At 57.8% G+C, this 24347-nt stretch overlaps 4 protein-coding genes and 1 non-coding gene across 12 annotated transcripts in view; all 5 read left to right on the top strand.

Annotated features, from left to right (window-relative positions):
- The window catches only part of SEMA6B (semaphorin 6B), a 12159-nt gene extending 11342 nt beyond the window's left edge, over positions 1-817 (top strand). Inside the window, 2 exon segments of the mRNA XM_019809232.2 lie at positions 337-406; positions 408-817. Of these exon segments, the coding sequence (XP_019664791.2) occupies positions 337-406; positions 408-518 (181 nt within the window). The 3' untranslated portion in view covers positions 519-817.
- Positions 818-4537: 3720 nt separating this feature from the next.
- LRG1 (leucine rich alpha-2-glycoprotein 1) lies at positions 4538-7130 on the top strand. The gene is made up of 2 exons (XM_002928454.4): positions 4538-4668; positions 5623-7130. Exons 1-2 carry the CDS (start codon positions 4616-4618, stop codon positions 6632-6634), a joined length of 1065 nt encoding a protein of 354 aa, XP_002928500.1. The 5' UTR covers positions 4538-4615; the 3' UTR covers positions 6635-7130.
- Positions 6801-6873, top strand: TRNAK-CUU. Its single transcript has one exon. It is a non-coding gene; the product is annotated as a tRNA-Lys (tRNA).
- A 445-nt stretch (positions 7131-7575) lies between the features above and the next one.
- Positions 7576-15142, top strand: PLIN5 (perilipin 5). Of its 8 annotated transcripts, none has more exons than XM_034657547.1 (9): positions 7576-8211; positions 8471-8602; positions 9229-9304; positions 9883-10007; positions 10828-10910; positions 11244-11424; positions 12360-12559; positions 13825-13947; positions 14138-15142. In XM_034657547.1, exons 1-9 carry the CDS (start codon positions 7980-7982, stop codon positions 14666-14668), a joined length of 1683 nt encoding a protein of 560 aa, XP_034513438.1. In that variant the 5' UTR covers positions 7576-7979; the 3' UTR covers positions 14669-15142. The 8 variants fall into 8 exon arrangements, with proteins under 8 accessions (XP_034513438.1, XP_034513441.1, XP_034513439.1 ...); XM_034657550.1 differs by lacking the exon at positions 14138-15142 and adding an exon at positions 12895-12975 and having other exon boundaries at positions 13825-13948; XM_011236333.3 differs by adding an exon at positions 8743-8856 and having other exon boundaries at positions 8072-8602; positions 9812-10007.
- Positions 15143-18456: 3314 nt separating this feature from the next.
- Positions 18457-24347, top strand: part of PLIN4 (perilipin 4) — a 14639-nt gene continuing 8748 nt past the window's right edge. The window contains 5 exon segments of the mRNA XM_034657546.1: positions 18457-18539; positions 18661-18731; positions 19250-19385; positions 20261-20319; positions 22102-24322. Coding sequence (XP_034513437.1) covers positions 18681-18731; positions 19250-19385; positions 20261-20319; positions 22102-24322 — 2467 coding nt within the window. The 5' untranslated portion in view covers positions 18457-18539; positions 18661-18680.

Here is a 24347-nt window from a genome sequence, read left to right as displayed (position 1 = left end):
CCGCGGGACACTGAGACGGTTTGGGGGTGGGGGGGCGGGAGGAATGTGCTATGGATTTGAGGTTGACCTTCTGCGCGTGGATTTGGGTTTGTTTTCCAATTGGCGTTTCTTTTGCAGATTTCTATCCAATTGCACAACTCCGTTCTCGGGGTGTCAGCCGGGGGGCGGGGGGCTTGGAGGCGGCGGGACGGGGGAGGGGCCGCATCTGCAGACCCAACCTCCCCACCCCCCCCTTTCCAGGCCTCTCCTCAACCCAGGCTCCTGGCGTGTGTGGGTGTGTGTGTGTGTGTGTGTGCATGCCGTGTTCGTGTGCAAGGGGCCAGGAAGGGGAGGGAGGTGTGTGTGTGTGCGTGCCCACGAGGGCTGCTGCCGGCGTGTGTGTGTGTCACGGCGGGCCACGCGTGCAGTGTACCTGTCTGTGTGCGAGGTGGTGGCCCCAGCGGCCTGAGCGTTGGCTGAGCCAGCGCCAGGGCTTCCAGAAGGCCAGGGGGCCTCCAAGGTGCCGGTTAGAAGTTTGAGGGGGAGACAAGAAGGGGTTTTGGGCAGGGGGGCCGGGAGGGCCTGCCCAGAAGTCATATTGGCAGCAGCTGTCTAAAGGGCTTGGTGGTCTGGGGGCGGGGAAGGTGGGCGGGCCCCACTGTAAATACGGCCCCAGGGTGGTCAGAGGGTCCCATGCCACCCGTCCCCTTGTGACCTCTCCCTTGACCTCCAGCTGACCATGCATGCCAGCTGAGTGGCCAGCTGAGTCCTGGACCCTCTCTGGAGTTTGCCTCCCCCAACCCCCTCCCCATCAATAAAACTGTTTACAACCACCGGCCCCCAAGACTCTGGGTCTGCTGTCTCTGGGGGGTGGGACCTGGGCCACACTTGCCTGAGCAGTTGGGGGTCTCCCGTGAGACTCATGGCAACAAGCAGAATTTGGGGGAACTAGGTGTGGAAATGGCGGGAGGCGGTATCTTCATCTGGATGGGGCCAGTTTCGGATTCATTCTCGAGCAAATATTTAGTGTGTTACGTGCCAGGCACTGCTGGGGACAAAGATCCCTGTCCTCATGGAGTTCACGGCCTAGTGGGGGGACGCCACACCAGCCCCATACACACGAGTTAGGATGGGCTTTGCAGCAGTGATATGCGCAGTGAAGATTGGGCCAGATAATGCGCCAGGGTGGGGGTGGTCGAAGAGGGCCTGTGGGGGAGGTGACACTTGAGCTGAGAGGTGATGTAGGTGACTGGGTGACGTGAGAAAGCAGCTGCAGAGTGGTGCTCAGGCAGAAGGAAGAGCCAGTGGGAAGGGGCTTGGAGGAGGGGAAAGATGGCCGCAGTGGCCCCCAGCCACTGGGCAGGAGCAGGTGCAGACGAGGAGGGAGAGGAGGGCCAGGGCTCCAGGCAGATGAGGAATGCAAACTTTTTTTGTTGTGGTAAAATCCACATAAATCCACATAAATTCGAATGCACCATTGGAACCATTTTGTGTGTGTGTTTTTGTTTTGTTTTAAGATTTTATTTATTTGACAGAGAAAGAGAGGGAGAGAACACAAGCAGGGGGAGTGGGAGAGGGAGAAGCAGGCTCCCAGTGGAGGAGCCTGATGTGGGGATTGATCCCAGGACTCTGGGATCACGCCCTGAGCCGAAGGCAGACGCTTAACGACTGAGCCACCCGGGTGCCCCATTTGGAACCCTTTTTAAGCGCGTAGTTCAGTGGCATGAAGCACACTCACACCGTTGGGCACCCACCCCCACCATCCATCCCCAGAACTTCTGCAGCTTTCCAAAGTAAAACTCTGTCCCCTTTAAACATGAACTCCCCATCCTATCCCCTCCCGGCCTAATGAATTTTATTTTAGTGGGACAGGGAACCATCCGAGGATTTTAAGCAGGGGGTGGGATCTGATTTCACTTTAAGAGATGTCTTTAGCGTTAGGCCTTTACGCACACTCCCTCCTTCCCACTCTGGTCCACGAAGCGCCTGCTGCATGCTGGGCTCTGGGGACTGAGCAGTGGACAAAACAGATCCGGTTCCCCCTTGTCGTAGGGGAGATTGTTAGCATAGTAAACGAAGAAACACAAAGCACCGTGAAGACATCCCTTAGCATCTCCTGAACCTGTGTGTGTCTGTTTCTTCAGCCTTATTGAGAGAGGTTTGATGTACGGCATTGTGTAAGTTTCAGGTGTGCAACTCAGTGATTTGATGTGTGTAGATATTGCACTAGGATTACCACGATAAATCCGTTCCTTGTGGAAGTGATGAGAACATTTAAGAGCTACTGTCTCGGCAATTTTCAAGTATGTAATGTTACTGTGTATGGTCACGGTAACTACAGTCACCACGCTGTACATGACGCCTCCTGGATGTACTCATCTTAGAACTGCGGGTTTGTAGCCTTAGACCAACAGCTCCCATTTCCTGCACCCTCAGCCCCTGGCAGCCACCATCCTGCCCTCGGTTTCGGGTTTTTTTAATTCCACATATAATTGAGAGTATACAGTATCTGTCTTTCTCTGCCTGATGTATTTCACTCAGGGTAATACCCTCAAGACTCAATAACATTGTTGCAAATGGCAGCATTTTCTTCTTTTTTTACCTTTGAATAATATTCCAGTGTATGTGTATGTCACATTTTCTTTCTTCTTTCTTTCTTCTTTCTTTCTTTCTTTCTTCTTTCTTCTTCTTCTTTCAAGATTTTATTTATTTATTTGAGAGAGAGAAAGAGAGCGGGTGAGCGAGACCATGGGCAAGGTGAGGGGCAGAGGAAGGAGCAGACTCCCCACTGAGCAGGGAGCCCGATACAGGACTCAGTCCTGGGATTCCAGGATCATGACCTGAGCCGAAGGCAGACGAAGGCAGACGCTTGACCGATTGAACCTCTCAGGCGCCCCTCCTTTCTTTCTTTCTTTTTAAAATCACATCTTCTTTATCTATCCATTTGTCAATAACACTTAGAATGTTTTCATGTCTTGGCTCTTGTGAATAATACTGCAACAAACAAAGGAATACATATATCTTTTCAAGTTACTGTTTTGTTTTCTTTGGATAAATACCCAGAAGTGGGATTGCTGGGTCATATATACCTACTTTTAATTTTTTGAGGGACCTCCATACTGCTTTCCACAGTGGCTGAACCAATTGGCTTTCCCACCAACAGTGCCCAAGAGTTCCTTTCCACATCCTCGCCAACCCTTGTTATTTCTTGTCTTTTTGATTCTAGTTATTCTGACAAGTGTGAGGTAATATCTCATTGGGGTTTTATTTGCATTTTCCTGATGATGAGTGGTGTTGAGCACCTTTCACGCACCTGTTAGCCACCTAGATGTCTTCTTTGGAAAACTGTCTGTTCAGGTCCTTTGCCTATTTTGTGGGTGTCTGTTTTTGTGTGTCCAACTCTATGGATCTATTATTCTGTCTGACATGTCCTGGTTTGTCTGTGTCTCTGTGTGCTTCTGTGTATTTTCACCCATCTCCGTGTTGTATCTGTGTATTCATGAGGATATCCGTCTGTCTTTCTTTATGCTTGTCATGGTCAGCCTGCATGGTTGTCTCTGAACCTATGTGTCCACAAGACAGAACTCATATTCATTCTCATACCTCAAAAGAGACAAAACTCTTCAGAGATTGGGTTGGGGAGAAGAAGCCATGGCCAGGCGTGACAAGAGCCCTGGGTGCAGGTAAAGATAACACATCACACCTGAAAGTTTAGAATGCAACAGAAATGAAAGCATTGAATAGCCAAACCCGTGAGCTGCAGCCAAAGCAGTTCTCAAAGGGAAATTCATAGCCTCCAAATGCATTTATTAGGGAATAAGAAAGATTCAAGACAAATAGCACATTAGCTTCAGATGAAGAAAGAAAGAGGACAAGGGTCCCTTGGAGGCTGAGTTCAACTTCAAAGATATGGAAACTGAGGTCAAGAAAAGTTAAGCCACTTGCCCAAGATCACAAAATAAAGCCATTCCTAGCAGAGCTGAGAGCCAGAGCCAGGTGTTGTCCCTCCTAGGCCATTGTTCAAAGACCGTGGAGACTTTGGCCATTGCTTGCTTTTGAAATCTATTTTCTAGAAATTGTTTCATTAAAAAAAAAAAAAAGGCCAACAACAATATGTCATGAACACAAGACAAGTGCTTTTTGTTCTCTTCACTGAGCTTCCTGGCTGCTCAAATTTATTGTAAAGCGTATCTTTTTAACATAATATAATAAAAAATCATTTAAAAAATAAAATAAAATAAACACTGTGAATAAAAAAAAAAGTGTATCTTTTGCTTAAAGAGCTGTCCCTAACCCCCAGGAATGGTGCCTTGCAAACATGATCCTTGATTCCTGGATTGGGGGAAGCAGGGATTCAGCCCCAGAGACTCTTGGGTACCCATTCCCCAAAAGCAGGAATCAGGGGACTGAAAAACTGGGTAGAAGCAGCAGAGAAAGGGGCAGGCAACCCCCTCCTGCCCTCTCCCTGCCAGGAAGCAATTTTGCAATTCTGACCACTCCCTTTCCCCTGCCTGGCTCAGGTCCAGCCACTAACGGGAACACGGAACAGGATGTGGGTGAGGACTTCCCTGGGGTGGGTGGCTCTGCCCGCAGTCCAGGCAGATATAAGGCTACCTTACCAGCAAGGGGTACACAGATGGAAAAGAGAGAGGCTGTCATGTCCTCTTGGAGCCCAGAGCGAAACCAGAGGTAAGCCCCCACCCCGCCCACGGTGGGCAGAACTGGATACTAGACAGTTCTGTCTGACGCACTGAAGTCACAGGGTAGTCGTAGATCTGCAGGCTGGGACGGACTGACAGGCTGCGACTACAGACAGACACGCTCTTGTACACACACTCACTGCAGAACTCCCAGGTGCTCCCCGGGCCAGATAGAGAGCTGGAGGCCCACCAACACCACCCAACCGACACCCCATCAGGGGCCCGCTGGAGGGACCGGGAGGAGCAGAAGTGCCAGCCCTCCAAGGATTATGGTGCCCACTGTAAACCACCCCATCCCAAGGCCAAATGCCTGTCCCAGATCTGCACAAAGCAGGATGCACTTTCCACGTTCAGAGTTCCTTTGGGAGCCCTGGGTTGTACCCAAGAACTTCGGAGTGAGACGGAGCTGCGGCTCCATCAGAGAAAGAAACAGAACCTTGTTTGGACGGAAAGAGGAGGAGGTCAGAGGGGAAACCTTGGGAAAGTCAGAGAAAGCTTCATGGAAAAGGGAGCATTGGGGTTGGGGCTTTGCAGGATAAGTAGGAGTTCACTGGCCCCAGCTTCAAAATGTGGAGCCAGAGAGATAAGGAATGACCCAGAAAACAGGCCAGAGCAGAAGAAATTAGCAAGAAATTGCAAATTTGACTGTAAATAATTAACAGCCGGGTGGGGCTGGGCTGGCCATGAGGAAGGGTAGCATTTATGGGTCAGACTGAGAAACTCAGTTTTCTGAGAGACTGCTGTCTGGAACAGCAGCTACTTCTGGCAGCTGTGGGGGGCAGGGTGAGGGTGGAAGCCAGGAGAGGAGCAGGGGGTGACTGCACGGGTCCGGGGGAGCCATGGGGTGGCATGGTCCAGGGTGCTGGAAATGGAGACAGGAAATAGTTCCTGAGTCTGGGGACGCTTTCACCAAGCAAGGCGTATCTTCTGTCATTGTCTGCAGCCGGGGACGCCTTAGCTCCCACCTTTCTGGAACACTGTTCCTGCTGCTGCTATGTGTGGCCTTAGCCCAGGATGTCACCCCAAAGCGTGACACCTGCTTGGTGTTCGAGTCCAGCAATGGCAGCTCCGTCTCCTGCCACCCACCTGCCAAACTCCCTCACCGCTTCCCAGCCGACACCGTCTTCCTGGTGGTGGAGTTCTTGAACCTCACGCAGCTGAGGCCAGACACCCTCCAGGGCGCGTCTAGGCTCCAGGAGCTGCACCTCTCCACCAACCAGCTGCAGAGCCTCTCGCCCAAGCTCCTGCTGCCAGCGCCCCTGCTGAGGGTGCTCGACCTCACCCGCAACGCCCTGACCCGGCTGCCCCCCGGCCTCTTCCAGGCCTCGGCCGCCCTCCACACCCTGGTGCTGAAGGAGAATCGGCTGGAAATCCTGGAGCCCTCGTGGCTGCAGGGGCTCGAAGCCCTGGCGCATCTGGACGTATCTGGGAACCGCCTCCAGACACTGCCCCCGGGGCTGTTGGCCAACGTCACCTCCCTGCGCTTCCTTGACCTCAGCGATAACCAGTTGAAGACTTTGCCCCCTGACCTTCTGAGGGGCCCCCTGCAGTTGGAAAGGCTGCACCTGGAGGGCAACAGACTGCAGGTGCTAAGAGAGGGGCTCTTGGCACCCCAGCCAGACCTGCGCTACCTTTTCCTGAACGACAACAGGCTGGCCACGGTGGCAGCCGGTGCCTTCCGAGGCTTGCAGCAACTAGACATGCTCGATCTCTCCAACAACTTGCTCACCAGCGTGCCCCAGGGGCTCTGGACATCCCTGGGGCAGCCCACCCGGGACATGAAGGACGGCTTCGACATCTCTGGGAATCCCTGGATCTGTGATCGGAACCTGGACGACCTCTATGGGTGGCTCGTGGCCAACAGAGACAAGATGTTCTCCCCGAATGCCACACGCTGCGCTGGGCCCGAAGCCTCAAAGGGACAGCTGCTCCTGGAAGCAGCTGAGTCCCACTGAGGCCTGGGGCTGGGGTGGGGAGACAGGCCTGTCAGCACACTGCTCGGTACTTAGCAAATAATTCCCCTTCGGCTTTCTAGAGTGGCTTGGCCCATGCTGCCCCAAGTGCACATTGGGCTCTCCAGCCTCCTTGTGCCCTCTTCCAAGAAGGCCTTTCCCTGGGGGCACCTGGCTGGCTCGGTCGGTAGAGCATGAGACTCTTAATCTCAGGGTCGTGAGTTCAAGCCCCACGCTGGGCATGGAGCCTACTTAAAAGAAAAGAAAAAGAAAAGAGAATGTCTTCCCCTGTTTTCCAGACCTCTTGGTCTCCAGGCTCCCTCAACCTGGGCCTCCCTCCGGCCCAGCGCTGGCTACACTGGGGGGTTGTCTCTGTCTGGTTCTGCCCCCCCCCACGTTGCGGGGGAGCTCTCCGAATGCAGGGCTGGGTTCCCTCATGGCCAGCATCATTCAGTTTGGGGTCGGGCCCGAGGGGTTAATAAATAGCTGTGGAATGGAATTGGAGTGCTGAACTCTGTGTTCAGATCATCTTCCAGGCTGACTTCCTAGTCCTCCCCAGGAAGAAGGAGAAGGAAAGAAGAGCCCTGACCCAGGGCCTGGGGTGCAGGACATGAGCTTCCAAAAGGATGGCAGTTGGGATCTGATGGCCCGCGGCTCCTCCTCCCCCCTCCCCCCACCCAGGACTTAACTGGAAATAAAACACTGACCATTGCCCAGAGTATCATTTTACCGGTGGATTCCTGCCAGAGCTCGTGTCCTGGGGAAGGTTTAAATTAAACCAGATTGCTTCAGGTCTCCAAACAATTTGTCATGCTGGCCTGTGACAACCCAGGGGATAGCCACCCAGGGCAGGCCTGGGAAGGCTGGGTGGAGCCGAAGGCATAGGAGCCTGTGTTCTTCCAACTCAGAACCTTGGGCCACCTGCTGACACGGTGCTGGGCATATTGGGAGCCAGAGTCAGATCTGGGGGTGGGACCCCGGGTGTTTGGGGGAATGCTCCCTGGAAGAATGGTCATGCCCACATTGGTGGTCATTCCAAGCATGAAATGAAAGCCAGGGAGGGGCTTGGAATCTGGCAGAGCCGGGTTTGAATTGGATCCCTCAATTTGTTCATCTGTAAAATGGGGATCCAAGGGATTGAGCCGGCCTGAATCCTGGCTGAGTTAAATGGCAGATTTTTAAAATAACAAGAAAGACCTTGAGGACTTGCCCAAGGTCGCTCCTCGGTGAGGCGGTGGGGGCTGGGACCATCCTCCACTGTCTCCGCGGCAACAGCAGGGTGACAGGTGGCCAAAAGTGGCCAACGGAAGTAGCTCAATCCTGGGGCATCCAGCGTCCTTAAGTAACTATGACAATCACAGAGCCCACCCGAGCCCGAAAGAAACGCGCGGGGTGGGGAGGGTGGGCGGGAGCCCCGCCCCCAGGACACGCCTCTGCACGGCCCCGCCCCCATTGGTCAGTCCGCGAAGGCCCCGCCCCCCCGAGCCTCTATAAGGCGGGCGGGGCCAGCGGTGGGCGGAGACTGGAGCCCAAGTCTGGGGTCTGCAGCGGTATTGGGGGCTGCGGCTGCGCGTGCCCAGGTGAGTGCCACGCGGAGGGCGTCCAGGAGAGCCCCGCAGGTTTGGGGTCTCCAGATCAGGTGGGCAGGAGAGGATCCGGCAGCGTGAGAGGGGAGGGAGATGACGGGCCAGAGCAGGTGGCTGAGACCCTTGGCCCAGTTGGCTGAAGCTCAGGACCCAGTTGGGCAGGGACCAGGGCTGTGAGGGCACAGGGTGGGGATAAGGGAAGAGCTGCGAGCGAGGAGTCTCAGGTCGAACTTCCCACTCTGAGTCTGCTTAGATGAGTGCCCCTGGAAACACCATGGTCCTGCTGTCCGCCTCAGTTTCCCTGTCAGTCTGTGGGTTTATCGGGATTCTGCAGCTACCACCTCCACCCCTGCAGGGGCTGCGTGTGCAGTTCCGTCCAGGAAGGGTGAGTCGGGGGGAGGGCAGGGGCAGCAGGGACCTCTTCTCTTTCGCAGAAGAGGAAACAGCTCAGAGCGGTGAAGGCACTTGCCCAAAGTCACACAGCAGGTAATGGTAGGATTTGAACCCAGATCTTTCTCTCTCCAGAGCCCATGCTTTGAATCACTACAGTATCCCCACCTTGCCAGAGCTCTCTAGTGTGCACCTACTGTGTGCAGAGCCCTGTGCCTGCATTGTCCCTGTCCCTCACGACACTGTGAGGTAGGTATTATCATTACCCTTTTTTTTTTTTTTAGATTTACTTATTTATTTGAGAGAGAGAGTGTGTATGCAAGCCGGGGAGGGGCAGAGGTAAAGGGAGAAAAATCTCAAGCAGACCCCCTGCTGAGCACAGAGACCAACACAGGCCCCAGGACCCTGAGATCATGACCTGAGCTGAAACCAGGAGTTAGACATTCAACCAACTGAGCCACCCAGGTGCCCCATCATTACCCTATTTTGAGGGAACTGAGGCCCCAAGAGAGAACAATACTTGCCCAAGTCACAAAGCCCAGGGGGACAGAACCCAAGGCCTGGGCAGGACCCAGGAGGGCTGGTGTGTAGAGGTCCCTCTCACTCTGTCCTGCCCCTCAGGGTGTTGGCAGCAGGCATGTCAGAAGATGAGGGTGCTCAGCCCCCCAGAACCAGCCTGTGGGAACAGAACCAGCAGGTGAGGGGCTGCCCCTCCCAGGGAGCAGGGGCACAGGCCAGGGTGGGGGGTGTCCCTTCTGCAACAGTGTCAGACCAGGTACCCCCTTTCCTTCCTATCCTTGCTGGACCATGGAGGGGGTGGCACATGCTACCCATTTCCCAGAGGGGCACAGTGATGCGGGGGGCGGGGAGCGTCTCTCCCTCCCCTGCCTCCGAGTCTCTGCTGGTACCTGTCCCTGTGTCCACCACTGGGGCACTGTCCTCAGCAGCAGCACAAGCCGCAGCATCGCCGCACAGACTGCACCGGTCCCTGCTCCCCGCACTTCACGCCTGTTGGCTGTGCGAATCTGCCAGCCCTAGAAACCCATTTTACAGATGGGGAGGCCGAAGCCCCAAGTTATGTGTGCAGTCCCCCCAACGCTCTCGTCCCGCCTCGTCATCCTCGCCCAGAGAGGGAAGGTGGACTGAGGTGTGGCTGAGCTCCCCACACCCCCGGGGGCCCCTCTGATGCCACCTCTTCCCGCAGAACTTGGTGCAGCGCGTGGTGGCCCTGCCGCTGGTCAGGACCACGTGCAGCGCGGTCTTCGATGCTTACAGCGCGGCTAAGGACAGGCACCCGCTGCTGGGCTCTGCCTGCCGCCTGGCTGAGCACTGCGTGTGTGGCCTAACGACCCGCGCCCTGGACCACGCCCAGCCTCTGCTCAGCCACCTGCAGCCCCAGCGTGAGTCCCCCTACCCAGCCCATGACCGTGGGTCCTGTGGTTTGTCCCGCTGCTCCGTCCTCTCCTTCTCCAGCCGCATGACATGCTCTGGAAGGGACCTGCTGAGTTGGGACCTCCTCGGTCTTACCTACCGTGTATGCCATTAGCCCATCCACCTGCCTGTACCCCCATCCACCCGTCTCACCCTCCCCCAGTCCTGCCAGCGCCATCTCCTGTTCTCTGCCTGCCCACCCCCCCCCCACTGCATCCCTCTGTGGTTTGATCTCTTGGACCGCCACCCTTAGCTGTTTACCTGGGGCCCCTCTCTTTCTGTTCCCATTCTGTGCGTCTTGATGTCTTCCCTTGTTGAGTGGCCCGACATACCTCAGGTCCCTTTGCCTGTCCACCTCCTTCCCTGTCTACCTCTCTCTCACCCCCATATGTCCCAAGCCCCACATCTCCCCGGACTCCTGGGGCCAGCCGAGGGGTCCAATCTGGCACAGGGGTGGGGGTGGGGCAGAAAGACCCTGGCTCCACATCTGACCGAGGAAGGGTGTCACCTGAGGGTCCCAGCTCAGGGCCTCCCTTGTCTCCTCCTCTGCCAGTTGGCTTGACCTTGAGCCTGCTCGCCAGGGCGTCTGAGCCGGGCATGAGCGAGGAGTCACCTTGGCGCTGGTGGCAGCCCAGTGGCAGGACTGAGGCAGGGAGGGCAGTGGAGATGGGGTCCAGCCTGGTCCCCCACCCACACCCTCAGGGTCCCCAGCCCCTCGCAGGGCGGCCCAGACCTCCCCTCTACCTCTCCCTACCTGTCTTGCCCTCACTCCCTGCCTCTCCCCTCCAGTGGCCACAGTGAACAATCTCGCCTGCAGGGGCCTGGACAAGCTGGAGGAGAAGCTGCCTTTTCTCCAGCAACCTTCAGAGACGGTGCCGTGGGGACCCAGGGAGGCCTGGACACCTGGGCCTGCCAGAGCCGGAGGGGGGCAGGGGGAGGGCTGAGTCAGGTTTTGGCCCAACTTAAAAAACACCAGCCAAATTAAAATAAACAGCACCCGAGTGTATCGAGCGCTTAAGATGTGCCAGTTGGGGCCCGTCATCCCCTCAACAACCCCGTGAGGGAGAACGTTTCTTTTCCTCCATTGTATAGAGGGGAAATTGAGGCCCAGAGCCAGGAGGGGCCAGGGACCCTGTGACACCCAGCCCTGGGGAACCGGGCAGAGAGAACGGAGCCAAAATCTGGAAGGGGCCCCCTCCCACCAGGTGGTGACCTCGGCCAAGGATACGGTGGCCAGTGGTGTGACGGGCGTGGTGGGCCTGGCCCGGCAGGGCCGCCGCTGGAGCGTGGAGCTGAAGCGCTCCATGAGCCACGCCGTGGACGTCGTGCTGGGCAAGTCGGAGGAGCTGGTGGACCACTTCCTGCCCATGACTGAGGACGAGCTTGGTGAGGCCGGCACCCTCCCACCCAGGCCTGCCCCTGAATCCTTCTGCCCTGTCCGCATCCCCGGAGGTTACGGATCAGAGAAGTCCGGGACGTGGGCAGGGGCACACAGCAGTTCATCAGGAAACACCGAGCTGGAGCCCAGGCCTGATGTCCCCATCCACGTCCACGGCCCCCCGACCCACATCCTGCTAGAAGCCAGACCGCGCAGACCCTAAGCGTGTACGGGGCTTAGAGACTCGAGGGTGACGGCCCCAAACTGGCGGCCCTCCTGTTCGTAATATGGGCCTAGGCAGCACCTCTAATGTTTACCTCCATCTCATGCATTGAACATCAGTTCGCGCCCTCCCAATCCTGGTTTGTGGCTTGTCCTCCAACACTAAACACTCGGGCTGAATGGCATCTGCCCTCTCCCGGGGTGTCTGGCCGGCTCAGTCGGGGGAGCACGCGACTCTTGATCTTGGGGTTGTGAGTTCGAGTCCCACGTTGGGGGATAGAGAGGACTTCAAAAATAAAATCTCAGAGACGATCTGTCTTCTCAACCCCTGCTTTATGAAAGGGCTTAGAGGAATGTGCCGAGGCACTCCCTCCTCTGCAGAAAGGCTGAAGGCGTTTTTGAAGCACCTACTGTGTGCCGGGCACTCGTAGGATAGTCTTCACAGCCCGTTTAGCAGAGGGGTTGAGAGTGCCTGGGCTGGACTCCCGGGTCCCCCTTTTGCACACCATGGGACTCATCTCCCTTTGCCTCAGTGTTCCTCATCTGTAAATGGGGCTAATAGTAGCGCCTACGTCATAGGGTTTGGGGAAGGTTAAGTGAGTTGATATTGGTAAAGAAAAATGATAAATTTGGGAGTCCATGGGCTTGTCAACCCAGAAGGAGGGTGAGCAGATGTGGCGAGGGTGACCATGCTGACACCCCCCCCCATCCCATCCTCCAGCGGCCCTGGCAGCCGAGGCTGAGGGCCCGGAAGTGGGCTCCGTGGAGGAGCAGAGGAGACATCAGGGCTACTTTGTACGTCTGGGCTCCCTGTCGGCGCGGCTCCGCCACCTGGCATATGAACACTCCCTGGGGAAACTGAGGCAGAAGAAACACCATGCCCAGGACACGCTGGCTGAGCTGCAGGAGACGCTGGAGCTGGTGAGAGCCTTCTGTCCCCTCCCGTGCCGTGATGCAGGCCAGTAGGCATGGACTGAGTACCAGCTGAGTCCCTGGGCCTGAGCTGGTCTGAAGGGGGAGGCACAGCCGAGCTCAGCTGCCTCCAGCTGTGTGTGTTCCAGGTTGGGGCAGAGCGGGAACACGGGCCTGGGGCAGCTCAGGAGGGTCAAGGCTCAGCCTGGGGAGACAGGAAGGGTTTCGTCCAGTGGCGGGGGGGCTGAGTAGGAACTGGAATTTATAGGCAGTTAGGGTCGTTCAGGAGAGAGAGAAAGTACCCCTTCCCTTGCTTTCCTGCCACCAATCCCAGTCTTCCGCAGCCTGTAGGTCCTAGCCTCTTCCCCCACTGCCCGTCCCTCCTGCTCCAAAGGAACACGGCAGCTCCCACTTAACTCAGCTTGGTAAGTCAGACGCCCCTAACCTGTCCCTGCTGCATCTCAACCTCCATCCTTCCAGCGGCTCAGGTCAAAACCCAGGGCAACCCTCGACTCCCCTCTTGTCCACCGCTCTTGCTTCCCGCACATCAGCCGGTACCCCAGCTCTGCTCACAGCTCCCCCTCCTCCTGCCCCACCCGGGTTCAGCCCCCATAACTGCACCTGATACCTGATACCCGCCCCCCTTCATCCTGGACCCCACTCTGTCCTCCCCACAGCAGCCACCAGAGGGCGCGTGTGAGCGCCTGTGTCGGTTTATGTCACTGAGCACAATGTCCTCAAGGTCCATCCACGTTGTAGCAGGTGTCCGCATGCCCTTCCTTTTTCAGGCTGAATCATATTCCAGAATGCAGATAGACCACAATGTATTTCTATTTATCTTCTAATGCCTGCCCTGTCCTGGGCACCGAAGGCACAGTGGCCCCCTCAGGACATTCACAGTCCAGTGGGGGGGATCAGAGTTAGGACGGCGAACATGCCAGGAGCTGTGGAATCTGCCCAGCCAGGAGGGGAGGAGGGAAGACTTCCTGGAGGGGGAGACGTCTACATTGAAACTTAAACTGGAGTGAACCAGGCAGGGGCATGGGGTGGAGGGAAGTGTGTCCCAAAGTGAGTCTGAGCTTCAGGGGACCCACAGGTCGCAGGGTCTGGCCCAGAGCAGAGGGGAGAACGGGCAGGTGGGCCAGGCTGGATCAGCAGGCGGGGAGGGTTGCAGGAAGATGTTCTCTAAATGTTTATCAAGACCAGATCCAGCCTAGGGTGCTGGCTCCCCGCAGACCCTCCAGCTCTGCTCACCACGGTCTCCACCCCCTCAGATCAACCTCATGCAGTGCGGGGTGACACCCACTGCCCCGGCCCGCCCTGGGAGGAAGGTGCACGAGCTCTGGGAGGATTGGAGCCAGCGCTCCCCGGAGAATGGCCACCGGCTCCGCAGCCAGGTAGGGTGGCGGGGAGAAGGTGAGCATGGGGTGTGTCGGGGGTGTTCTGGGTCTGCCCAGGTTTGCCGGGGGCCGGGCTCCCGCTGTCTCAAACCAAGTGCGGAGCTAGCTGTCTGGAGTGTGCATGGAGAAACAGGCGGGGCGCTGGTCCGGGCGCGAGCGCATGCGAGGCCCCTCCCCTCCCCCACAGGCAGAGCTGGAGACGCTGGTGCTGTCCCGGAGCCTGATGCGGGAGCTGCAGAGCACCGTGGACGCGCTGGAGACCAGCGTGCGGGGCCTGCCCCCGGGCGCCCAGGAGAAGGTGGCCGAGGTGCGGCGCAGTGTGGACGCCCTGCAGTCTGCCTTCGCGGACGCCCGCTGCTTCGGGGACGTGCCGGCCGCCGCCCTGGCCGAGGGCCAGGGCAGCGTGGCCCGGGCCCATGCTTGTGTGGACGAGCTGCTGGAGCTGGTGGTACAGGCCGTGCCACTCCCCTGGCTGGTGGGGCCCTTCGCACCCATCCTTGTGGAGCGGCCTGAGCCCCCGTCTGACCTGGAGACTCTGGTGGACGAGGTCGTGGGGGGCCCTGACCCCCGCTGGGCTCACCTGGACTGGCCGGCCCAACAGAGAGCCTGGGAGGCCCAGCACGGGGACGGGCCAGCCCTCCCAGAGGACATTCCCCAGGAGGAACCCACGCCCCCCAGCCGCCCCAAGCACACGCTGATGCCAGAGCTGGACTTCTGACCAGATGGGGCCATGGGGCAGCAGAGGCAGCAAGCAGGAGGCGCGCCTGTATCCCGAGATCCCTGCTGCCCCCTAGTGGCCGTGCGTACGCACTAACCACCCATGCTGTGGCCTTGACCCAGGAGCCAGGTTGGGGTGGGGGGCTGAGTTCAGAATCCTAGACCGGCCTCACTGATCTAGACCCTCCCCAATCCTTCCCTTGGGGTCCCACTAGCCCCAAGCTGGGTTCATCTGTCTGTGGCCCCCGTCCCTGCACCCCAGGAAGCAGATCAAAACTCCTCACAAAAGCACACATTTTGCCCAATGGCTTCTACTTGGGGTTTTGGAAAGTGAGCACCCTCCACCCCCCACCTGTACACCCTGCACTGAGGGGTCCCCGAAGACATCCAGCTGCATTAGCTGGAACTGCCAGATCCACTTGCTTTGCCCTTTGGGGTTTGTGCTCCAGAATAAAGGTGCTTTGTGTGGTCCAAAGGCCTTTGGCCTCTGTTCAGGCTGGGGTGGGTCCTAGTTGCAGGGTGCCGGGGCCTCAGGTGTATGACTGTATGGCACAAGCCAAGGGTCGAGATTTGAAGGCAGTGAGAAGGCCTCTCTGACCAGCTTGACATCCCGTCTGGGGTCTCACCACTAGCGCCCTGCCCGCTGGTGTTAGGCATCCTGATGTAGCTTCCTGGAATGGAAGCTATTCACCCTTTAGTATAAATGAATTTCTCGGAAACTGCAGAGAATGGGATCAGAGGGAAGAAGAAGCCAGGCGGGGCAGCCCCTCCTACGCCAACCGCCCTAGACCCGCAGGGGCTGATCTTGCTATGATTTCTCCAGCTGCACTGGTCAGGATGGGGCAGACAGAGGTAGGGAAAGGGCCATGGTCCAGTCTCTTGGGGGCCTTCCCGTCCTTTGACCGAATTCTTGGCCGCCCCTCAGACTCCCCTGTGGCTGGGTGGGGTGTTAGGAAACCACAGTGTAATGTGATGAGGTCAGGGTGGCCCCTGGCTTTCCTAGGACCTGGCCCAGGGGCAGCTCTGGGAGACTGAACTAACTCCCACTAGCTAGTCACTCCCCGCCCCTGTGGAGGAGCCTCCATGGCTCAGACCAACTATCCAAACTCCTCACCCTGGCATTTGGGAACTTTCGGTTTCACCGCAGATGAAACCCCTACACAGATGTTGCCGCATTCCCACCGAACTCTGCATATCCCCCCACCTCCAGGCCTGAGCCCAGGCTGTGCCTGGAGTCCTCTCCCACCCCACCGCCCATCTCTTGGACACATACCATCCATCTTCAAGCCCCAGGCCCAATGCCACCGCCTCCAGGAAGCTTTCCTTCACTCCACCCCAGTGGGATAGCTCTGACCCTCCACAGCTCACCTTCTTAGGACTCCAAGCCCCTTCCACCTAGACTTAGAGCCACAGGCAACCTTGCCTTCTCTTCCCCCACAAGGCTGGGGCCCCCTGGAGGGCCAGGTGTGGTGAGGATGGGCAGAGTGGCACATGGGAAGGGCATTTTGCAGAGGGAGTGGCTTGGGCAAAGGCATGGCAGTGGGGAGTCAATGTGGCAGAGACAGCGGGAAGGGAAAGATAATGGACTGAGCAAAAATCTTGGGATGGATGAGGCCCTGGGGTTGAGTCTCAGCCTGGCCTACAACTGGGTGAGCAGTCTACTTGCCTCCTCCGACCCTTGTTTCTCCTCTGTGGGATGGGTATGAAAGTCATGAGGCGGCTGTGCTCAGTCCTAGGACATGTTTCACGTCCAGAAGCTGCCGTTCACTCATTCGTTTGTTCGGTCAACAAACAAATACTGTTGAGCACCTGCTGTGTGCCAAGCAGACAGCAAACCAGATAAAAATCCTGTTCTCTGGGGGGCACCTGGGGGGCTCAGTTATTAAGCGTCTGCCTTCGGCTCAGGGTGTGATCCCGGGGTCCTGCTTGTGTTCCCTCTCTCACTGGCTGTCTCTCTCTCTCTGTCAAATAAATAAAAATAAAATCTTTAAAAAACAAAATCCTATTCTCTGGAACCTTACAATGCAGCTGAAGAGACAGACAACAAACAAGAAAAATACGTAAATTATGTCTTAGTTTTAGTAGATGACGAAAAATATAAAAGGGGATGGACGATGGGGAGCGCGTGAGGGTAGGAGGAGGGGTGTGTATTTTTAAATAGGAGAAGGGGATCCAAGAAGACCTGTCAGAGGAGGTGACATATAAGCAAAGACTGCCGAGCATTCCGGGCAGGAGGCACAGCCTGTGCAAAGGCCCTGGTGCAGCACCAGGGCTGGCGTGTTGGAGGAACAGTGAGGAGGCCCATGTGTCTGGAGCAGAATGAGTTGAGGGGAGAGAGGGAGGAGGGGAGGACAGGGAGGTGATAGGGGCCAGGGTCACGAGGGGGACTAGGGTTTCCCCCATGGAGGTGGGAGCCCTGGGGGCTGTGGGGAGAGGACTTGGGTATTTATGACCACTTTAATTGTCTTTGCAGGGTTTCTCTGCCCTCACTGTGCTGTGGCAGCCTGTGGGAAGGGGAGGGACACACCCAGGGTTTCCCTCCTCCCCTGCCACCTTTGGGAAGCGTTGGCTGGGAGGACAGAGTTTGGGGGACATCCTGTTTTGTTCCCCAACTGTTTGGCAAACACAGTGATGGCTCCAAGGAGATGACCTAGGGGTCATCAGGCTGTGTCTGAACCCTCCCTCCTCCCAGCTCAGTGCCCAGAGCCACCAACGGGGTCTGCTCTCTACCCCCACCAGCATGCAACTGGGACCCTTGTCCCAGGAGCAGGCATGGGGGAGACTTAGCTCGGTGGAAGGTGTCCTTCCTCTGCTGGCCTGTGCACCTACCCACAGACAGCCCACTCTGTGCACAGCAGAACTGGGTTCGAATCCTATCCCTGCCACTTTCTGGTTCTGTGGCCTCAGGCACAGGATGCCTCCTCCAGGAAGTCACCCTGGGCTGTCGCAAGCCCACCAGGCCTGCATCTCACTCCCAAGATCTCCCAGCATTTTTGGCATCCTGTATCCATCTACATTTGGCCTTAATTTATGAAGGGAAGTCCCTCCTGGAAAGCGAAACATCCCCTCCCTGCTCAGGAGAGACCCTGTTCCTCTCTTTCTGCCTGGACAATGCTAAGCTAATGTTTGCAGAGTACCTGCTGGGTTCCAGGCACTGGGGTAAACAGGTCACATGCTTGACTACATTTCGCACTCAGAACTGTCCTATGAGTTGGCTCATTTAGCCAAACGTTTATTAAATGACGAGTGTATACCAGGTACAAATCTGTTGCAGGAGACGTAGCTGAGAACAAAACAGGCCTGAGGGAGGAGAGCCAGGGAGCTGTGTGTTGTGAGGAAGGGCCCTCCACCTAGAAGGAACAGCATGTGCAAACGTCCTAGGGCAGCACCATGCCTGGGGCGTTGGAGAAATGGCGAGGAGTCCTGTGCACTAGAGAGCGAGGGGGAGAGAGCTGGAGGAGGTGAGGACAAAGAGAAAGCAGGACCTTGTGGGCCATGGTGAGGAGTCTGGAAGGGTAAACCGAGGCCCAAGGATGTTCACTGGCCGAGGTGTCCCAGTGGAGCAGAGATGAGCGTGGAGGCAGTGCCTCGGGGGCATGGGATGGCCTGAGAATCCTCAGCCTGGTGGAGGTGGGTGCCTCAGGGAGAGGCCGCCTGGTGCTGATAGCAGGGGAAAGGTGCTGGGCCCAGGGCCCATGCTGGGCAGGGCAGGCTGCACGTGACTGCCCAGGGCCCTCCCCCAGCCCTCTGGCCGCCTGCCTCTGCCGGCCGGGCCCGCGCCTGCCCCAGACCCTATAAGGCCTGGTAGCTGAGAGCAGAGCCGGCTGCCAGCTGCGCCTCCTGTGGCTCCGAGGGCCCCTCACGCACTCCAGGTGAGCAATGCCAGAGTGAGGCTGGGGCTGGGGGTGTGGTCGGGGGGCTGCTTGGGTTATGGGCGTGGGGCAGGAGGCCTGGGGGGCCCCTAATCACACACCTTCTCTGCCCCCCTTCCAGCCGCTTGAAGTATTATTACCATGTCTGCTCAAGACGAAGGAGGTCGGGGTCCTCCCAAACCCAAGGGCAAGGTAAGGGGAGGCATGAGAGGGGGAGATCCCTGCCAGGGCCTGGGAGCCCCCCAGAACCTTGGGAAGGTGACCTTCACAGTTCTGGGGCCCAAAGGGGCGTCCCAGGTGGGGTGGGAAGGCTCCGAGAGCCATGGAACACACTTCCATCCTGTCCCAAGCTGGAGGGTGGGGTAGGAGTGGGGGAGCTCGAGCAACCCTCAGCTCCTTCCCCACTGTGTGATCTTGAACCAGCCATGGCCCCTCTCTGGGCCTCAGCTTCCCCATCTGTGAAATGGGGGCCATGGAAGGAAAAGGTCTTTGGAGACCCAGAGAATAACCTTCTCCTCTGTATGGGAGACAGGCTGACTCTGCCCATTGCCCAGACAAGGAAACTGAGACTCAGAAAGGCTCAGACTCCTTCCTGGGGTCACCCAGGAACCAGGGCCTGAGGTGACACAGGAACCCAGGGCTGTCTGATGCTTTCCCCCACCTTGCCCCCAAGGCCTGCCACTGCTAACGCTGCCCCTTGCCTCGCGTAGACCCTGGGGAGCTTCTTGGGGTCCCTGCCTGGCTTCAGCTCTGCCCGGAACTTGATGGCCAGTGCCCACGGTTCAGCGAAAGAGTCTCGGCCCGTGGCTGATACAGCAGGCGCTTCCGGCCAGCCCCAGACTGAGGGTGAGTGGACAGCTCCATGAAGGCAGGGGTCTGGAGGTGGGCCCCAGGAGGAAACCCCCTAGCAGGGGCTTTTGGCCATTTGGGGGCAGTTCATATATGTCAGCGTCATCTCAATAGACACTACGGGCTGGCATGCTCATTTAGCGCCAGATGGGGAAACTGAGGCATCAGTACGGCAGGTGAGTGGCCCAAAGTAGCATAAGCAGCAACAGTGGGGTTGTGAACACAGCCTGTCTCCCTGCGATGTCTCCTACTTTCTCGACGTCTCCCCTGCCTCCCACCCCATTTCTGACGCACCATGGACCAGGGGCTGGGTGTTCCCCATGTCTGAGCTCATTGAAGATTTCCATCCTTGTTCCCAGAAAGGGGCACTGGCTTCCCTGGGGTCACACAGCCTGGGGGGCTCTCTACACTTCAGGCAGCCCTGGGGCTGCAGAGGGGCTGATGCAGGGGAGCCTGGGGTTGGGACGGCTCTCTGGACGGGGCCTCGCTCTGGGCCCAGAGCCCCGGGCAGCTGACTTCTTCTCCACACACCCAGGCTGCAGCAGGGGTGGGGTGGGGTGGGGCCCTGAATCCTCTTCCTGTGGCCCCCTCGGGGGAGTGTCCAGCACCCAGGACCCAGGCAGGGAAAACTCCAGAAAACTTCTGCTCTAGGAGCCCGAGGCCCTGGAGGTTGGGGGAGCCTCTGGCAGGGCCGGTGACTGCGCCAGACCCATGGCCGTGGATGTCACCTCCTGCTGTCCCTGGCAGGGTGGCTGGGACATTCCTGACCTTTCAGACTGTGCCCACCAATTGCGCAATGGGCACCGGGGTGGCTGATGCCAGCCCACGTCCCTCGCCCTTCCCGGTTGCCTGACCAGCTCCTGTCCCCACAGCAGCCACCAACCTGGAGCAGACGGCCTGCGGGGAGAAGCTGCCGCCGCCTTCAGATAAGGTGAGAGGTGCTGGCAGAGCCTGACCGCCTCCACCGCCTTCTGGGGCCCCTCCCAGGATGTTTTGGTTCCTGCCTTCTGAGGGGTTGTCTCAGGCCAAGCAGAGGGCAGACCCCCGTGTGTGTCCTGCTGTGGGATTCCAGGCACTGGTTCCCTTCCGAGCTTCTGTTGGCCCATCTGTGACGTGGGCACAGTCCCGCCTCCCTGCCTAGCACAGCAAGGCTCCACATGGTCAACAGAGAGCCCGCCCCGCTCCCTGGCTCTATCTAGCATCATGGGCAACTCACCATGTGTCGGGCTTTGGGCTAAGTGCTTTTTGCACGCTGCTTCATAGTTAATCGGCCCCAGGAACCGTAGCACCCCACATGGCAGCTGAAGCACAGAGAAGGCAAGACACCTGCCAAAGGTCACACAGCAAGGCGTGGTAGTGTAGTACCTGGAACTTGGGCAGTTGGAGGCTGCCCAGATGACGGGGACCTCCCAGGCTATCACGTCCCCAAGGCCTGGCCAAGCGGAGAGACTGATGCCGCAGCAGGGCACCAGAGCCCTGTTACGACTCCTTCACCGAGCACAAGCCCCTACTGTGGAGTCTGACCGACTGCCCTCTGCCTTCAGCTCAGCCAGATGGGGAGAGCAAAAGGGGAGGAACGCCAGAGGCCCTCCAGGCCAGATTAAAATAGACCCCGGCAGCCACACCCTGCCCCCTCCCCCTCTTCCTCTCCATGCCTCACTCCACTCACATTAATTGATCACCTACTACCTGAAAAGTGTTTCAGGCAGCTTGTCTCCCTTCCTCGACAATCCTTGAAAGAGCCGCTGTTTTAGCCACCAGGCTTTAGACAAAGCTCAGAGAGGGGACGTGGCTAGCCTGGGGTCACACAGTGGGGGGCTGGGGGGGAGCAGAGAGCTGAGATTCGAAATCAGCTCTCCGCAGGCAGGGAGCCCAAATGCCCACTTGAAATGATGCTGGCGGGCACTGGTAAGAATAAAACTTCCGGGCTCCTCCCCCTCAGCACTCTGGCTGTTTGGAGCCAGATGAGTCCTGGTTGTGGAGCATCCCGGGCACTGCAGGGGGGTGCACTCGATGCCAGGAGCACCCTCTTCCCTGAGTTGCGGAAAGCACAGACATCTACAGATGCCACCTGGTGTCCCCTGAGGGTAGATTCACCCCAGTGCAGGAGCCCTGGGTTACAAACAGCACACTCAGGCTTGAAACTGCACCGCTGGCAACTCTAAACCACCGCCCCCCTTTGCCAGTTTAACTAACTAGAGAAACCACCCTTCGGGAGGTCAGAAATGATGAGAATCACTGATGGGATCCCAGGACTCAAACCCAATACTTGTCCCTGTCCTTTTGCAGGTATTACTCTTCTAAATGTTGATTCTCCTCTCTTACTTGAAGATGTTCCTTTTAATAAGCGATTTGGTCTCCCCACCGTCACGGGGAAACCAGGTTCGAAATCTGCCAAAAGTAAAGAGTAGGCAGGGCGAACACACTATGTCATTCAATGAGTGGCACTGAGCCCAAGTTCAGGGGACTTTGGCAAGGGTTCTGGAGCTCTAGGGACCTGCCATCAGCAATGGGGACCATCTGGCACTGGGACAGGGCCGGTTGAGGCTGGATACCAGCATGAGAGGAAAGTATGTTGGGGAGGGAGGTGAGCGACAGGGGTTCTGGGGGACAGTACCTCTCCCTGAGGCACACGAGGGATCAGTTTGGCCGAAGTCTGGGGTGCAAAGTGTTTCCAGCTCTCCTCTTGACCACATGTGTCCTTTCTTATCAGATGATCTCTGGGGCAAAGGACCTGGTGTGCTCTAAGATGTCCAAGACCAAGGGTGCCATCTCCTCCGGGATGGCCAACATGGTAGACACAGCTAAAGGTGTGGTGCAAGGAGGCCTGGGCATGACCCGGTCTGCACTCACAGGCACCAAGGAGACTGTGGCCACGGGGGTCACAGGCGCAGTGGGTGTGGCCAAGGGCACTGTTCAGACTGGCCTGGACACCACCAAGACCGTCCTGACGGGCACCAAAGATGCCGTGTCTGCTGGGGTGACAGGTGCAGCGAACGTGGCCAAGGGAGCCATGCAAACTGGGCTCAATATGACCCAAAACATCGCCACAGGCACCAAGGACACTGTGTGCAGTGGGGTGACAGGTGCAGCGAACGTGGCCAAAGGAGCTGTCCAGACTGGCATGGACACCACCAAGACCGTCCTGACGGGCACCAAAGATGCAGTGTCCACTGGGCTCACTGGGGCAATGAACATGGCCAAGAGCACCGTCCAGACTGGCATGGACACCACCAAGACTGTCCTGACAGGCACCAAAGACGCAGTGTCTGCAGGGGTGACAGGTGCAGCAAACGTGGTCAAAGGAGCTGTCCAGACTGGCATGGACACATCAAAGACTGTCCTGACTGGCACCAAAGACACGCTATCTACTGGGCTCACAGGCGCACTGGATGTGGCCAAGGGCACCGTCCAGACTGGCCTGGACACCACTAAGACTGTCCTGACAGGCACCAAGGACACTGTGTGCAGCGGGGTGACTGGTGCCATGAATGTGGCCAAAGGAGCTGTCCAAGGAGGTCTGGACACCTCAAAAACTGTCCTGACAGGCACCAAAGATGCTGTGTCCACTGGGCTCACTGGGGCAATGAACATGGCCAAGGGCACCGTCCAGACTGGCATGGACACCACCAAGACCGTCCTGACGGGCACCAAAGATGCCGTGTCTGCTGGGGTGACAGGTGCAGCGAACGTGGCCAAGGGAGCCATGCAAACTGGGCTCAATATGACCCAAAACATCGCCACAGGCACCAAGGACACTGTGTGCAGTGGGGTGACAGGTGCAGCGAACGTGGCCAAAGGAGCTGTCCAGACTGGCATGGACACCACCAAGACCGTCCTGACGGGCACCAAAGATGCAGTGTCCACTGGGCTCACTGGGGCACTAGGTATGGCCAAGGGCACTGTTCAGACTGGTCTGAACACTACCAAGACTGTCCTTACAGGCACCAAGGATACAGTGTCCACTGGGGTGACAGGGGCAGTGAACATGGCCAAGGGCACGGTCCAGACTGGCCTGGACACCACCAAAACCGTCCTCACAGGCACCAAGAACACCATGTGCAGTGGGGTGACTGGTGCCATGACTGTGGCCAAAGGAGCTGTCCAAGGAGGTCTGGACACCTCAAAGACCATCCTGACGGGCACCAAAGATGCAGTGTCCACTGGGCTCACTGGGGCAATGAACATGGCCAAGAGCACCGTCCAGACTGGCATGGACACCACCAAGACTGTCCTGACAGGCACCAAAGACGCAGTGTCTGCAGGGGTGACAGGTGCAGCAAACGTGGTCAAAGGAGCTGTCCAGACTGGCATGGACACATCAAAGACTGTCCTGACTGGCACCAAAGACACCCTATCTACTGGGCTCACGGGCGCACTGGGTGTGGCCAAGGGCACCGTCCAGACTGGCATGGACACCACCAAGACTGTCCTGACAGGCACCAAGGACACTGTGTGTAGTGGGATGACCGGTGCAATGAATGTGGCCAAAGGAGCTGTCCAGACTGGCATGGACACCTCAAAGACCGTCCTGACGGGCACCAAGGACACCGTGTGCAGTGGGGTGACTGGTGCAATGAATGTGGCCAAAGGAGCTGTCCAGACTGGCATGGACACCACCAAGACCGTCCTGACGGGCACCAAAGATGCAGTGTCCACTGGGCTCACTGGGGCACTAGGTATGGCCAAGGGCACTGTTCAGACTGGTCTGAACACTACCAAGACTGTCCTTACAGGCACCAAGGATACAGTGTCCACTGGGGTGACAGGGGCAGTGAACATGGCCAAGGGCACGGTCCAGACTGGCCTGGACACCACCAAAACCGTCCTCACAGGCACCAAGGACACCATGTGCAGTGGGGTGACTGGTGCCATGACTGTGGCCAAAGGAGCTGTCCAAGGAGGTCTGGACACCTCAAAGACCATCCTGACGGGCACCAAAGATGCAGTGTCCACTGG

Source organism: Ailuropoda melanoleuca, chromosome 4, assembly GCF_002007445.2.
Source record: "Ailuropoda melanoleuca isolate Jingjing chromosome 4, ASM200744v2, whole genome shotgun sequence".
Classification (NCBI taxonomy): Eukaryota; Metazoa; Chordata; class Mammalia; order Carnivora; family Ursidae; genus Ailuropoda; species Ailuropoda melanoleuca.
The sequence above is the reverse complement of the archived record's forward strand: the minus strand, read 5'-3'. Positions and strand labels throughout refer to the sequence as shown.